The 18008-nt window shown below is 37.6% G+C and overlaps 1 protein-coding gene across 2 annotated transcripts in view; it reads right to left on the reverse strand.

Annotated features, from left to right (window-relative positions):
* adcy8 (adenylate cyclase 8 (brain)) overlaps nucleotides 1-18008 on the reverse strand; it is a 116257-nt gene that overhangs the window by 21436 nt on the left and 76813 nt on the right. For both annotated transcript variants that reach the window (XM_056479906.1, XM_056479914.1), the window contains one exon: nucleotides 16733-16814. In XM_056479906.1, coding sequence (XP_056335881.1) covers nucleotides 16733-16814 — 82 coding nt within the window. The remainder of the gene's footprint in view (nucleotides 1-16732; nucleotides 16815-18008) is intronic.

Consider the following 18008-nt stretch of genomic DNA (forward strand, 5'->3'; position numbering starts at 1 on the left):
CAATAGGGGATGAACAATTAGTGCTAAATTGTATGAATTAGATTGTACAAATTCATACTAATTAGCCAATAAATTCAAAAGTGACAAATTGCTGTGAGATTTTGTTGGTATTAGGGCTATAATAGATCATTGTTGATATAATATGTACAAACAATGCCAATTATGATGCATTTGATTTTAATTGAAAAGTTTAACCATCATCTGCATAGCCATTGGCCACACTGAAAAAAAGGATTCATTTTAGTTACATTTTTTAAGGTAAGTGGTTGCAAACTATTTTTATAGGCTGAATTTAAACAATTAAATTACATTTATTACAAACAAATAAAAAATTTTGCAAATCCAATGAATCGCATTCAAACTTAAAGTGATTGAGACTGTTAATCAAACAACAAAAGACACTTAATCACTCTTGACTTTTTGTAACATTATTAAGGATTGTATGGGCCTTTGGGGTTATTTAACCCTCTACCACATGGTGTTGTCATATGGCAACATGATATTTATGTTCATTTCCCTGACACTGTTTCTTTAAGACCAACATTTAATTTTTTTGTTGGAAAGAGAAGACTTTAAGTGTAGCCAATGATGTGCTTTGGTTAAGTCACATGACATGCAGTGTTTTTCTGTAGCACGATTTCTGACAGACTGGCGTTTATTGTGAGTAGTTGCAGAATGCAAATGTAGGATCAAATTATGTCAGACCTACAAAAAAAATCTGAAATATCCCGTCCAGTAAGTTATGATGACATATTCACAACTGATGAACAACTCTTAAGGTGTGCAATTATTTCCAGAACAAATGCACAGCTGCAGTTGTTTTAAGCTGATATGGAGCCCCACAGCAATATGCCACCACCTTACAACAAACTGCACTGTTGTTATAATCCATTTTAGATACGTGCAGCACATATAAATTCAATTTTGTCTGGTTAGGCTGACACCCCGGTTCTAACATCCATCTCAGGTGATCCAATCACAAAGCGGTCAGTCTAGATGCATTCCTTTCTCCACCTGACATTAACATATGTTTAAATGCATCTCTTGTGACCAACTGTGTTTGGATTTATTATTTTTCTGTTACACTCTACATTACTTTTACTCCCGAAAGTCAGAATTTAAGTTCTGCGGCTCACAGTACAAGCAAGCAGGAATGAAATGACAAGGATGTGGATTTTAATCGTATTCCGTGTGTTTTGGTGCAGTGCAGTATGAATGCCCTGCTTTGGTGTGCTTTTTCACAGCACGTCCCATACCGATCATGTTTTTTTCAACCAATAAAATCCAATAAAAAACAATAAAAATGTATTTAATTATACATTTGACTGCAGTTTCTAGGTGAAATGAACTCTAGGGGGCAGTATGATGCAAACAACTTTTGTTCCTTTTCACACTAATGATATTTACAAGTTATCAACAAGTACACCATTATTTTTGTGCAGTTCTTTGTACAACACCAAATAAACAACTTAAGCCCTGCTCACACTGTGAGATTTCAGACACGATTCTGTCATCGGAGACAAATTTGGGAAATCCTAAAAGAATCCTGAAATCCTAGGCTAAAATCTGTGGTCTTTGATCGTTTGACATGTTCACACAAAGCCGCTTAGTGCCTGTTGCGATCAGATTTTTCCTCCAATGTAGTTCTGGCAGTGTCAGAAGATTTCAGACACTTTCCTGCAGTGTGACAGCTGCGATGAGCGTCAATCCAAGAACCAATAGGAGCTCTGAATTTGATGATGCGATTCATGCGACAATTCAAATGACCACGGGGAAATATCATAACAGTTTTTTTCTTCCTGGTTTTATTATTTAGACACGCTGTGTGCAAAATAGCCACTACAGATTGTTTACGTTTGCTGTGAGGAATCATTACAGAATGCAGGATAGTGAAAGTGTCATGGGTGAATGACGTCAAACTCCGGGGGTGTTTTCTTTCGTGTTTGGCGCGTCTTCTTCGTCATTCAGTCTGACTTAATGACAGCTGAGATCTTACAGTGTGACATGGGAGCCACGTTCTTGCAGTCTGACATGCTACAATCATTCAGGATTATAAAAAATATTGCACAGTGTGAGCCGGCCTTTAACAGTGTCTATTTTAGCTTACTATATATAGTTCAGAGCTTGGGTTAGAGTCTTATGAAGCACTGTTCCACAAAAGAGATAAAAGCAGTGTAAAATTAAGGTAAAATTGTGTGATTGCAGTGTACTTTTCTTCTACGTTTGCTTTCGACACTATTTGTTCAGTTTAGGGAAGGATTTACATTAGTGGGTTTGCTAGGTGATCTATATGACAAGCCCTGCCTTCCCATGCACAAGGTAAAGTCTAGAAGGGATACAGCTTTGTATACACACATTAATATAGAATAATTTTTGTGACAATGTATACTATTTTTATGCTACTGTGAGGGTTGGTGTAGCAGATGTTAATAAAATGCAGTTAAATCGGTAATTTAATTAATAATATAAATGATAACCATGCATGTATGATTACTGTTTTTACATTACTGTGAAAGTTGAGTTTAGGATTAGGTTGGGGTTAGACATTATTAAAATAAAATTATTGGGTAATTTAATAAATAATATAAATAATTCTTGTTAACTTCTGGCCACAGCTGTATGCCTTCTAGCAACAACCTATGTAGAAGGATAACATGTATCTGAAACGCACAACAAAATGTACCCACAGTATTGTATTTCAGATTTGCAAAAATGTAGACAGCGCCCTCTAGTGGATTTGACATCTAAAACATGCAATGTAACACACCCGGAGCAACGTATTTGACCTATTTTGCAAAACATAGGCTTAGGCACATACTTCCAATGAATCTTCCAGCGTTTGAATGCATTCAGCCACAAAAGCATTTACATTTGTTTAGACCATCTATGTCAAACTCAGTTCCTGGAGGGCCGCAACCCTGCACGTTTTGATCCCAACCCTGCTTCAACACATTTACCTGTAGGTTTCAAACAAGCCTGAAGGACTCAATTAGTTTGATCAGATGTGTTTAATTAGGGTTGGAATTAAACTGTGCAGGGCTGCGGCCCTCCAGAGTTTGACAGCCATGGTTTAGTCGCATCAGTATTTAGAATAGTCCACTTGTTATCAGCCTGACAAAAACTCATCTTCACAGCAGGTGTAAGCAGGGTCCTGGCTGTTTATATCTGGACACGCATCTCAAATGCATCTCCTGTGGGCACTTGTGTTGAGATTTCGGGAATGCACACAACACTCACTATGCCCGTGTTACTGCATATTGACAAAGTGCAAAAAGCACTCTCTAGGATGTATCAGGACAGATTAGTGTTTACACTTCAAATCACATGCACTTCTGTCTACCTCTGTACAGTATGGGCTTTCAGTAATTAAATCACGACACATTTGGGATTTAAAGAACTGTACGATTTAAATTTAAGACACTGCAGGAAAAAAAGGGTAAAAAAAATTAATAGTTATCAACATACTTCCCTATATGATTGATTACAGTAATAATTGCATATGTATTTTGAATTACAAGTTGTCTAAAATGTTAATTATATTTCATTACATATTTGCTGTATTAGTGTTTAATTAAATTAAATATTAGTAAAACAAAGGTTGTGTTATTTGGGAAATTAAAAACTAGTCATAATTTAGATTTTAAAAATTGATAATGAAGTAGAAAGAGTATATGCAATTAAGTTTCTTGGTGTTGTATTGGATCATTAAATTACTTGGAAACCGCAAATAAATAATGTGATATTAAAATGAGTAAAAACTGTAGCAATAGTGTATAAAGCAAGATTTATCCTGGACAATAAATCAATGTATGTATTATATAACACACTTATGTTGCCATATATGAGTTATTATTTATTTCGGCTAAGATAAAAACAGTTTAAAATTTTTTAGAACACATTTTAACAATGACAGTATGTACATTTGAAACAAAATGTGATTCATTTAAACCGTTTAAATTGAAACATTTAATTTCAGTATGTTTTTTTGTAGATTAATAATAAAACAAAATTTGAAATGACAATCTCTAAACCATCCCCATTGTTCTCCCTCTCTTCTCAGATAGGATGGTGGGCCAAATCAAAGGTTACAATGGGCCAACTTTGGCCCGTGGGCCCTAGTTTGGGCATCTCTGCTTCATATAATCATGCTAAATATGTATGAATATATCCCTTTGCAAAAAAAAACATTAAAAAAAACATCAGAACAAGATAAGCAGAATAAAACTAATGTTGTTATAAGGCTGCATTTACACTGCAGATATTGATAGTCAATTCCGATTTTGTGACTGCATCTGATTTTTTTTGCTGACCTGCTTACATCATCTTTTAAAAGTGACTCATGTCCGATTGTCTGTATTTACACAGCACACGGCAAATGCGTAATGACCAGGAAAAAAAGAGCAGGCGCTGACTGACAACTGATAATAAAAGAGCGCCCTTTCTTTTTGTTTTTAATGTGTCCACAGGGTTATGTTTTTTAAATTATTTTTGACAAGTTGTTTTACTATAGGTTCTCATTTTTGCTATCTTCTTTTAATCTAGGCATTTTTAAACCAGTAGGCATCTTAAAGTAATGTCCATGGCGTGATTTATGCATGTGATGTATGCCACAGTTTTACATTAGTTTCAAGAGTTCACACTTAGCTGATGATTGATTATAAAGCTTGTTTGGCATGCTGTCCCGGGAGAGAGCCCTGAGCTCAAAAGATCCTCGAGCCTGGGGCTCACTCCCGTTTCAATGTGAGTGGGGAGTTTGAGCTCAGGTAGAACTCCCCTGATAGTAGCTTATTAACAGATAGTGATTGCTCTTAAGAGATAGCTATTTGCTAAGAGCACGTCTATGGTGCTGATTTGGATTAGTCAATTAACTTAAGTTGCTTGTTTTTGGACAGTGGGAGGAAACCGGAGGACCTGGGGTAAACCCATATGAGCACGGGGAGAACATGCAAACTCTGCACAGAAACGTCTGCTGGTTTTGTTAATGACCAGAACCAAAGACGTTCTTGCTGTGAGGCAACAGTGCTAACCACTGAGTCACCGTGCCACCTATCTAGAGAGAGGAGGAGTAGGGGTGGAAGATGGAATATTCAAAACGAAGATGTCTGTGGTATGAAACCCTGGGCACTTATAGTGGCCTAGAAATGGTCTGATTGGTGAATAATAAATTGGATAATGCGGGGCAGCTGCAACCAATCACAAACATGTGATCCTCTCGAAATTAGTTTATAAATAAACTTCACTTATATTGATTACATGGTGGATGTTGCGCACGCGCTCTTTAGGTCTCTCTCTCGCTAACACGCTTAAATACTTGTGCTACATGACAATATAAAAGTTTTTTTAGTCCTCGTGTGAGACTTAAGGTTTGGGACTCTGCAAAAGTCTGTTCTGAAATGAAAGCGTCAGAGTCTACATCATTCGCTATGGTTTTTAATGATGTGCGACACGCATTAACAGGTGAAAATCCAATCTACCTGCTTACACTGCAAACATAAGGACACAGATCTGATTCATATCAGATAAATTTCCACATATGAACAAGGCCTGAATCTGATTTGAGTAAATCGGAATCCGTGTGATTTTTTTCCTGCTTACACATTCATAGGCCATATCCAATCTGTGCCACATGGGAGAAAAAAATCTGAATTGAGTCACTTGAACCATGCAGTGTAAATGCAGCCTAAATTGATTATGTGCAGAAATAAAAAACTTTTATCTTAGCTTTTTTCCACTAGACCGAAAACACACCTTATGAAAAGATAAGAAGGCCAAAATTGAGTTTTCTTCTACAGTGTTTTAACACACACACACTTAAAACCAAGTGTAAATCGACTCATAATTCAGGTGTCTTTTTCACTTGCTTGGTCTTTTTTTTATAAGTAATTGCTTTCAAAGTCTTTGTCTTGTTTGAACTCAGTGATATGTGGGACAGTCTGCATCTGGGTCATTTTTACTTCCTGGTAACCAAAACCAGAAGAGTCCTCGCATCCTCTGCCCAATTTGTGCATTTGCTTTACTCCATTTAACTGAAACACTCAGTCCACACTCACAGCTGTCCTTCAGCCTCACAAAATACGATCATAATCGTTCATCTGGGACTATCAGAGCAATAAAAACCTCACATTAAAAGAATTAAGTTTCAGTGCTTTGAAATGAAATGTCAGACAGCTTGATGAAGGTTGAACTCTTCCAGCTCCAAACTAAACTTTTGCGTTGCTCTCTTAAAAAGGACAAAGTAGCTTTCGGAAGTCTGGGGTCAATCGATTGTTTCATGAAAAAGTCGATGCTCATGATGTCATTTATTTGATAAAAATAAAGTAACGAGAGTAATACAATTAAATTTTATTTTCATATTCAGTGCTGTGCAAAAATCTTAGGCCACCAGCAGCTTTGGGAGCCTAAGACTTTTGCACAAATCTATCTATCTAAAAGGTATGGAGCAAGTGCGTTATTACTTTTGGGTGAACTACATCTTTGATATAGGTGACGCGGTGGCGCAGTTGGTAGCACGTTCGCCTCACAGTGTGAACTCTTGAAAGCTTTATATTTCACTTTAAGCTGATTACTAGTACCTTGAAAAATAGCTAGTAAAATATAATGCACTGTCATCATGGCAAAGACAATAGAAGTTAGCTATTAATACATAATAAAATGAGTTGAAAAATCTAGTCTATGCTAAACAATACATTTTAAAAAATTATAACATTTTTAATAATTTTGACTTGATGATGTCAGATCAAGTTTTCTGCTTTCTGAGAAAAAAACATAAATAAGAAAAGGGACTATTTATATTTTTAAGAATTTTTTTATACCATTTTAAAAAAAGTTTGGTGACCCTGTGACCTTTAGTCCTTAATGATATACACTAACCATCTACGTTATTAGGTACACTTGTCCAACTGCTCGTTAACACAAATTTCTAATCAGCCAATCACATGCCAGTAACTCAATGCATTTAGACATGTAGACATGGTCAAGATGATCTACTGCAGTTCAAACCGTGCATCAGAATGGAGAAGAAAAGTGATTTAAATGATTTTGAACATGGCATGGTTGTTGTTGCTGTTGATCTACTGGGATTTTCACGCACAACCATCTCAAGGGTTTACAGAGAATGGTCCGAAAAAGAAAATATCCAGTGAGCAGCAGTTCTGTGGGCGCAAATTGTTGATGTCAGTCAACTCTGGGAGAATTTTCTCCTGTGTGTGGTGCATCTTAATTGTCGTTCAGTCTGATATCATGACAGCTGATATCTTACAGTGTGACATGGGAGACATGTTTGTGCAGTCTGACATGCTACAACTGTTTAGGATTTTAGGTTAAAAATCGCACAGTGTGAACCAGGCTTAAGTGTGTTAAAGCAGGGTTGGAGTGAAAACATGCAGGGTTGCGGCCCTGCAGAAACTGAGTTTGAGACCAATGGTCTAATTGTTTCGCGTTTGTCTATTTTCAACCAAATGTAAATGCTTATGCGGTTGAATGCGTTCAAACATTGAAAGGTTCATTGGAAATACGTGCCTTACCATGTTTTTGCAAAATAGGTAAAATACGTTGCTCCGCATACCTTTCATTGCATATTTTAGATGTCAAATCCACTAGAGGGCGCTGTCTGCATTTTTGCAAATCTGAAATACGTTACGCTATGGTTACAGAGGAGAATGGCCAGACTGGTTTGAGCTGATAGAAAGGTAACAGTAACTAAAATAACCACTCATTACAACTGAGGAAAGCAGAAAAGCATCTCTGAACGGTCATGGATGTGCAGCTGACAAATCTGCTCAACTGTATGATGCTGTCATGCCAATATGGACCAAAACCTCTAAGGAATATTTCCAGTACCTTGTTGAATCTATGCTCCAAAGGGTTGAGGCTGTTCTGAAGGCTAAAATGGGTCTAACCCAGTACTAGCAATGTGTGGCGCCTAATAAAGTGGTCGGTGAGTGTATATTAGCACCACAAAGATATCTATTAATACCTAAATGATACACTTTAGTACCATAAAAGGTCACCGTCCAAATTACAGCTATTGTACCTTTTTTTCTGGAAGCGCTGGAAAAAATAATCACAGCTTTTAAGCAACAAGCGTAGATGATCACATCACATTTTATACCTTTCCTACACGGTACTCAACAAGCATCCTGAACGTCTTTTCAGTGTCGTGACCCTTGGCAGTACATCTCAAATCTATCAGCAAATGAGCCGTGCTGCGTTTCTAATATCTCCCTTCATCCGGGCTTCACATCCAAACCAAGAGCTCCAGCAAGGTCCTCCCTAATTAAGCAGTAGCGCACGCTCATCTGCATGCATTAATATCCAGCTTTAATTGAAACTGTTTCACAAAGGCGTCCAGATTGAGAAATTAATTTACTAACAGTCGGGGCATGATGTAAGTGTTTGTGCGTGTCTGTGTGAGTGTGTGTGTGAAATCCATGTGTGTATTTATTAGTGCGTGCTCTCAGATTGAATATGGAGTGAAAGATGATTTTATGAGGAGTAATTATACAAGTGAGGCAGACAGGGGTGTACGACTGTCCGGATGATTATTAAAAGCACATCAACAAGTCTGACCTCCATTAACCCCTAAAACACACACACATGCAAACGCACACACGCACAGCAGACAATTAAAGCAGAGCACATCAACCAAATTAATTCTGACAAAAGAAAACTGTATGAAAAGGGGTTCAACACAAAAGAGTTTTCGGAGTGTCTTGGGAGGTCCTGTTGGGAATCTCGGTCAGGGACTTTATTGCTGCCAGAACAGTAATTTCGGCAGCCGAAGGTTTGAGCAGATGTTTCAATGGGGCCAAAAATGAATGCATTGTTTTATGGGTGATAAAGTGATCTGCTAAGCTCTTGGGCAGTGATGTATTGGCTCTCAGGGCTCTTATTCAGCAGATAATGCGAAAGTTATTTCCCTGTCATGCTTTATTGCCTTTAGCAAGACACATACCTGTACTGTAGTTATAGGTTACTCAAGGGGAACATTTGCTGATTTTTTTTTTTTACCCCAAAGGGCCAGTTGATTTCACTTTCGGAGCTTATAGACTTAACAGAGGTCTCCACTCATAGAAAAGATCTACTTTGTTCTGGATATTTGTACAACAATTGAACTAAACTGACAAACTAATGCATAAAATAAATATTTAAAAGTAAAGATTTTCTTTTAAAATCACACTGCTGTCTGCACTTTTTTTTCCTCACTGACCTTGAGCGTTTGTTTTATTTGAATTATTTTTTTCATTTAAATGTTAAAAATCTGGCAGCACGGTGGCTCAGTGGTTAGCACTGTTGCCTCACAGCAAGAAGGTCACTGGTTCATGTTCCGGCTGGGCCAGTTGGCATTTCCGTGTGGAGTCTGCATGCTCTCCCAGTATTGGTGTGGCTTTCCTCCGTGTGCTTTAGTAGTGAATTGGATGAACTAAATTGGCCGTAGTGTACGAGTGTGTGTGAATGCAAGAGTGTATGGATGTTTCCCAATACTGGGTTGCGGCTGGAAGGGCACCACTGCGTAAAACATATCCCTGAATAGTTGGTGGTTCCTTCCGCTGTGGCAACTTCTAATAAATAAGAGACTAAGTCAAAAGAAAATGAATGAGTTTTAAAAATATTATATATTCTTAAAATATTGTAAACTAACTTTACTGTAGCTCATTTTACAATGAAATATTTTGCATGATCATATTTTTACAATTATTTAAATTCCTAAAATGTATTAGGTTTAATTCCCTTGATTTTCACATTTTAGTCCAGTCAGCTATTAATTTATCTTCATTTTTCCAAACCCAAAACGTATATATATGTCCTATATTTTCACAAGAGTCTGACAGCACTAGGAAAATATTTAAATAAATGATCTTACAATATTTAAAGCAAATCTTAGTTTTCTTTTGTTTGTTATTTCCACCCGGGGATACTCATCCCGAGGCCCTCAGACTATGCAGCGCTGCTGATTCGATCCAAGACCAGCGACGAGATGATCCCAAAGTTTCCATATCCTGGACCAGGCCGTATCCTGAGCAGCTACTGTTGTTCGGGATCTGTAGAGCTGCGCATCGTTGGATTTGCTCTTCAGTGTGTGGACTCTCAGTAGTGATTATTAAACCACACTGAACTGAGCTAAACTGAACTGAACTTAAACACTGAAAACTGAACTGACACGGATTCAATTTACTATGATCTTTTATGTGAAGCTGCTTTGACACAATCTACATTGTAAAAGCGCTATACAAATAAAGGTGAATTGAATTGAACTGTTATCTTTTCATACAAGTGTATTTGGTTTTTACGGCATTGATTGGAGTCCCACACATTTTTAGGATATGAGAGGAAAAATCTGATTGCATTTCTTTTATATTCACTTTACACTCACTTTTACAGTTGCTTTAATCAAAAACTCCTATTATTTCCATCAAACGTTCTTACATTCAGTTCTTACAGAAGAGCACTTAAAATCATAAAAAACACTTTTAATCATAATGATGATTAATTGTAATTGTTTTAAGTATAAATAATTAACAAGTGAATGAACTGCCAGAGTAATATGATGAAATATATGAATACAAGTCCTAACATTCTTAGCAGTGTATCTTCTCAAGTAAATTTACCTTATTTTATAGTGTTTGAAAAGAAATTTATATATGTATATATATATAATATAAGAAAAATTTTTTATTCTGATAACATTGTAAACTCATTTTATATTGTACTTTTAATGTACAATAATTTTCCAAGCTTGAAGTTTCCATTTTCACACATCCCACATTTTTGCCAGAGTATATATACTGTATATATGGTTTAAATACCAGTCTAGACAGCTATTAATATTTCTTCCTTTATCCAAGCCTAAACTTATGAACGCTGTATTTTCACAAGAGTCTGAAAGCAACAGGAAAGGGAATAAATGAATATGTTCTGCATATGTTTTACGCAGCGGATGCCCTTCCAGCCACAACCCAGCACTGGGAAACACCCATACACTCTCACATTCACACACATACACTATGGCCAATTTAGCTTACTCACCTATAGCGCATGTCTTTGGACTGTGGGGGAAACAGGAGCACCCGGAGAAAACCCACGCCAACACGGGAAGAACATGCAAACTCCATACAGAAATGCCAACTGACCCAGCCATGGCTCAAACCAGCGACCTTCTTGCTTAAATTCATTCATTCATTTTCTTTTCGGCTTGGTTCCTTTATTAATCAGGGGTCGCCACAGCGGAATGAACCACCAACTTATCCAGCATGTTTTTAGACAGCAGATGCCCTTTCAGCCGCTATACATCACTGGGAAACCACTCTTGCATTCACACCAACACATACACAATGGCCAATTTAGTAATTCAATTCACCTATAGCGCATGTCTTTGGATTGTGGGGGAAACAGGAGCACCTGGAGAAAACCCACACGAACATGGGGAGAACATGCAAACTCCACACATGAATGCTAATTGACCCAGCCGGTGCTCGAACCAGTGACCTTCTTGCTGTAAGGTGACATCGCTACCCACTGCGCCACCGTGTCACCCTGAATGAATAAATATTTTTTCTTATTCATTTTATACTATAATATCTCTTTATTTTCCCCCAAACCTTCCAGGTTTAAAATAGATTTTCAATCCCAAATCTAGGTTATATGTGTGAATTTGAAAATAATGAAATAATAACATTAAATAAATATACAAAATTTTGACATTTTTTTACTCATTTCAGTGTGTTTTCAGACTGCTGCAGCCCATCATATACACAAAAACAAAGAAAAACCAGCTGCATATCAAGAGTAAACCCTCAACGTCAGAGTGCTTGTTCAATTATCCACACACACACACACACACACACACACACACACACACACACACACACACACACACACACACACACACACACACACACACTAAGATGAGCATATAAATAAGAAATGATCAAATCACTGTCCAAGAAACGCATGCCAAGCCCCAATCCATAGGCCAAGCAGTGCCAGTGGCACCACCTGCCTAAATGACACTCTGTTGCCATGGACACGAGGGGAGGGGGTAAATATGGGCTAGCAGTTTATAGCTGGACACAACACATGGCGCAAGCACAAAGACATTTAGAGACTTAAAGAGGTCATATCTGCCTTTTCAATTTATTTCATATATCCTCTGAGGACCACTTTTTTTTAAATTTTATTTTATCATTTAGGAAAATCTTGATTTAAAATGAGCTGGCTATTTTCTGTGAATATGAATATGTGTGATTTTAGACTTTTTTAGACACATACTCCATATGCAGTGAGTTTGTGGTCTGTATTATTTTTGTTGTGCCCATGTTAACAGCTTACAGCTTTCACTATTAGGTTGTTAGTGGCAATTAGTGTGCAACTTAAGCAAACTTGATACCATCAACTATTTTACCTTTGGTTTTAGAGTTTTAGAGAAAAAAAGTTGTTTTTGAATAAATGTACTATTAAATCATTTAAGTTCATTTGAATATAAAAAAAAGTTGATATTATCAATGCACTTATTTGGTAAAATTGCCACTTTTTACTGTCATCCAGTGTGGTTTTGGTCCTTATCAATGCACTGTCAATGAAATAGAGCTTAAGCAGTAGGCTGCATGATATTGGAACAATCTGACATTGGGATATTTTGTTCATTCATTCATTCATTTTTTTTTTGCATATTCCCTTTATTAATCTGGGTTCGCCACAGCGGAATGAACCACTACCTTCCAGCTGCAACCCACCACAGGGAAATATCCATACACTCTCATTCACACTCATACTCTACGCACAATTTAGCTTACTCAATTCACCTATGGTGCATGTTTTTGGACTTGTGGGGGAAACCGGAGCACCCGGAGGAAACCCACATGAATGCGGGCAGAACATGCAAACTCCACACAGATATGCCAACTGACCCAGCCGAGGCTCGAACCAGCGACCTTCCTGCTGTGTGATCATGCTACCCACTGCGCCCCTGTGATGGCCGCGATATTTTGCTTTGCTGTGATATATATATTGCTATATGAACTGGGATGATCAAGTCTTTTTCTAAGAAGTGCATTTGCATAAATTAAAATAAACTATGAGCATATATTAATACGGTGAGGCAAAAATAAAAGTTAAATAATACGTGCTTTATGGTTTTCTAGGGAGCATTACAATATTCATGTACAGAAATTGAACAATCAAACGCAAAATAACATGATCATCATTGTATAAATAATAAAAAAAATTGTATACAATTAATAATATCTTTGTCTTTCAATCGTTATTAAATAGCAATAGTCTGCATCTCTGCAAAAATAGACCCAGTGCTGAAATGACATCACAAAACTCCTGCTCTACACTACTGCGCCACTTCTGTGTGTGATATGAAAGCTCTAATCTGTTAAAATGGATAGCAAAAAACAAACAAAAACAAAACAAACAACCAATGAAAAAAAAAGCGCTCTGCTTACACATGTGAAAGAGTTTTAACTCAAAAACTAGTTGATAAGGATGATACTCGTCTAATGGAAACACAGAATTCTTTATGACCCACAGATTGTCTTGCATGATGAACAAAAATGTGAACGCCAAAGAAAAGGCAGCGGAAGCAGATTTCCCAGCTGCTGGTGTCATTAACAACTTTTAAAATGTTTGTTTTTGAAGTACAATGATGACATGTATTTCAATTTCAATTCAATTATTCATTCATTTTGCTTTGGCTTAGTCCCTTATTTATCAGGGGTCACCACAGCGGAATGAACCGCCAACTATTCCAACATATGTTTTATGCAGCGGATACCCTTACAGCTGCAACCCAGTACTGTGAAACACCCCTATACTCTCTCATTCACACACACAGACATACACTATGGCCAATTTATTCCATCCAATTCTCTTACACCACGTCTTTGGACAGTAGGAGAAACCGGAGCACCCGGAGGAAACCCAAGCGCACACAGGGAGAATGCAAACTCCACACAGAAATGCCAACTGGCCCAGCTGGGACTCAACCCACGACCTTGTTGCTTTGAGGCAACATTGCTAACCACTGAGCCACTGTGCCGCCCTAAATTTGAATTATTACATAAAAACCACAAAATAAATTGGTGAAAATAGGCACACTGCAAACGTGTGCTGTGTGAAAACACAAATTCCTGCATCTCCACCGCACACACACTGCAGATGAAGTATGTGTCAATTAGGTATCAGATGTAAACGTGTTGTGATTGGCTAACAGTCTGCATATTTAAACACTTTCAAAAGTGAAACCCTAATGTAAACTTCAGCATGTGTCTGACAGCTGATCTCCTTCACAGATGGACTCTGCTGTGATTTAGGATATACTCATAAATAATAAGCACATATGAAATGATCCATAATAACAAATGAGCAAAAGCGAACATATTAAAACCAGTTACTCACACTTGTGTGGTGCGACACTCTGTTTGGATCCAGTATAGTTGGCACAGCATTGCTTTTAGTTTCAATCTTCATCATTCATTCATTCATTCATTCATTCAGTTTTCTTCAGCTCAGTCCCTTATTTATCAGGGGTTGCCACAGCGGAATGAACCGCCAACTATTCTGGCATATGTTTTATGCAGCAGATGCCCTTCCAGCAGCAACCCAGCACTGGGAAAAGGTGCCTTTATTGTAAACAAATTTCCCTGAGTAGGTCTACAGCACAGAGAATACATTTGGCTGGCACTGAGACAGGGTCATGTATCCTCTACTTATGCTCATGTTGACTGTCACTAAATTACTGGTATTCATATATTTGTGGGGACATTCGGTCCCCACAGTGTATGTAAGGAATACAAGGCGAAACACACACAGTCACACACAAACACACACACAGCTTTCTCAGAGTCTTTCCCCTGATCTACGGCATCAAAGACAACAATCAGTAGAGTGAACTTAAAAAGCTCCACACACACAGTGCGTCAGAGAGAGCAGGGCTTTTATATATCGACTGTGAGACCTTATGAAGCAGCCAATAACTTGCCTCGGTTTCTTAGAAACCTGACATTATAAAATAGGAAGCAATGGCCCCTGATCTGCCATCAGCTCAGCATGTGTGTATGTGTGTGTGTGATTGTGTGTGACTGTGCTTGTGTGTGTGTGTGTGTGTATGTGTTTATGCTTGCACTGAACAAAAAATATTCAATGGATTTACAATTTTTTTTTAAGGTAAGTGGTTGCGAACAATATATATGAGATGAATTTAGACAAACAAATGAAATCGAGTAATGTTCAACTTAAGTTGTTTGTTTAACTTGTTTGCAACAACTTCCCTTAAAATAATTTAGTAAACCATTCTATCATTCATTCCTTTTCTTTTCAGCTTAGTCCCTTTATTTATTAGCGGTCGCCACAGTGGAATAAACTGCCAACTTATCCAGCATATGTTTTACGCAGCGGATGCCCTTCCAGCTGCAACCCATCACTGGGAAACACCCATACACTCTCATTCACACACATACACTAAAGACAATTTAGCTTACCCAATTCACCTATAGCGCATATCTTTGGACTGTGGGGGAAATCGAAGCACCCAGAGGAAACCCAGGCCAACACGGGAGGAACATGCAAACTCCATACAGAAATGCCAACTGACCCAGCCACGGCTCAAACCAGCGACCTTCTTGCTTAAATTCATTCATTCATTCATTTTCTTTTCGGTTTGCTTCCTTTAAGGAATTAATTAGGGGTCACCACAGCGGAATGACCTGCCAACTTATCCAGAACATGTTTTTACACAGTGGATGTCCTTCCAGCCACAACTAAGCACTGGGAAACCACTCTTGCATTCACAACAACGAATACACTATGGGCAATTTAGTTTATTCAATTCACCTACAGCGCATGTCTTTGGATTGTGGGGGAAACTGGAGCACCTGGAGGACACCCACGTGAACACGGGGAGAACATGCAAACTCCACACAGGAATGCTAATTGACCCAGCCGGAGCTCGAACCAGCGACCTTCTTGCTGTAAGGTGACATCGTTACCCACTGCGCCACCGTGTCACCCTGAATGAATAAATAACTTTTCTTATTCATTTTACAGTATAATATCTCTTTATTTTCCCCCAAACCTAAACATTCCAGGTTTAAAATAGATTTTCAATCCCAAATCTAGTTAATAAGTTTGAATTTGAATATAATTAAATAATAACATTAAATAAATATACAAAATTTTGACATTTTTATTACTCATTTTACATTTTACAATATAACAGTGGTTCTATTTTGTTGCATATTTTATTTAAAGTATTTCAGTGTGTTTTCAGACTGCTGCAGCCCATCATATACACAAAACAAAGAAAAACCAGCTGCATATCAAGAGTAAACCCTCATCGTCAGAGTCCCAAGTGAACCCCAAGGAAACCCAAGTGAACACGGGGAGAACATGCAAACTGACCCAGCTGAGGCTTGAACCAGTGACCTTCTTGCTGTGAGGCGACAGCACTACCCACTGTTCCGCTTTTATTGAACCAAATAAATCATTTTTTTCAGTGTGTTAGTAATTGTGTATGTGCATGGGTCTGTGTGTGTGAGTGAGTGTGTTTGTGTTCTTGTTTTGGTGGTTTACAAGGATAGTTTTTCTATAATGACATGGGTGTGACATCTTTATACTCTATTATGGTGGTTTACGAGGACATGCCTGATGTCCTTGTAATTCAAAACACTTCAAAATTAAACTTAAGGGGGTATTATCACATTCAAAGTGTGTGTTTGTGTTAGCGTGTTACCTGCTGGCCATGGTAAAACACAGCTAGGAGGAACATAGCCATAAGAAGTAGAGACGTCTCCTTGGTCCCCAGGAAGCTCTTGCTGTAACCAGAGAAACGAGACAGAAAGTCTCATGAGCTCCAGAGCACATTTATCACATTTATAATGTCCAGAGTGCAGTTAGTTAAGAAAAACATCTGTTGTGAATGTCATCAAGTGAACCTTGACGATGTAATCTCTGTGTACACTGGTTGTTAAACACTTCTCATTTATCTCTTGGTAAACAACCATTGGTTTATTCTGAAGAATGTGGAATATGATGTCTAGTTAGTTCTTATTTAGAGATTGTAAAAGGTAATCTGGTAGACAGCTTTATCTTTAATTATTAGAGCAGTAGTAGTAATTTTACAGGGTTCCTATTATAGTGACTATAGATTAACTTCAGTAAAGTGCATAATGAGTGTACAGAGCAAAACTGAACATTGTATTGTTTACGTTGTGCTTGTAGCTAATATGTTTTGAGTTTACAAAATTAATATTAATTTAAAAGGCACCTATTTTACACCTTTTTCAAGATTTAATATAAGTCTTTTGTGTCTCCAAAATGTGTCTGTAAAGCTTCAGGTGAAAATACCCATCAGATTATTTATTATACCTATTGAAATCTGAGAATTTTGAGCTGCAAGGCATTGTACAGATTGCTCTGTATTGCTGTGATGCTTGTAGCCTTCACGTAGATAAACAGCACAGTGACAGACAAGAACCCTTTTCCCTTACTACAGTAAAAGCTTTCCCAACTGTTTGATATATTTGTTGTGGAGTTAATTCAAGCCTTTCTGCAATGATGAGTCGCACACAAGGTTGTTATAAAGTGCACACACACACCTTTAGCTTTGCACTGTTTTTGCATGGTAAACGTGACAGGATACAAGTAAACATACACTGCTGTATGGATATCTGTTATGTTAATGTATAAAATAAACCTGATTTAATGTCCACAAACCAACATTTAAGCGTCTTCTTTTATAATTGTACTGACGCTATGTGGCTGTGGTGATGAATTATGTAGCGATTTTACTGTCTTTATTACAAACATGCATAGTTTTAAAAACATTTTAAACTTGTAAAACTCATTATTGAGGTGCAGATGATCACAGAGAGCTGAACAGATCTTTTAAATCCAGTTGCTTTGCGACATCCAGTCTTGTTGATGTGATTATACACATTACTATGGAGACATGTTAATACATGTCTGTCGATCAATTCAGGGGCAGGGAAACCGTACTCCTACATCCA

Source organism: Danio aesculapii, chromosome 2 (genome assembly GCF_903798145.1).
Source record: "Danio aesculapii chromosome 2, fDanAes4.1, whole genome shotgun sequence".
Lineage (NCBI taxonomy): Eukaryota > Metazoa > Chordata > Actinopteri > Cypriniformes > Danionidae > Danio > Danio aesculapii.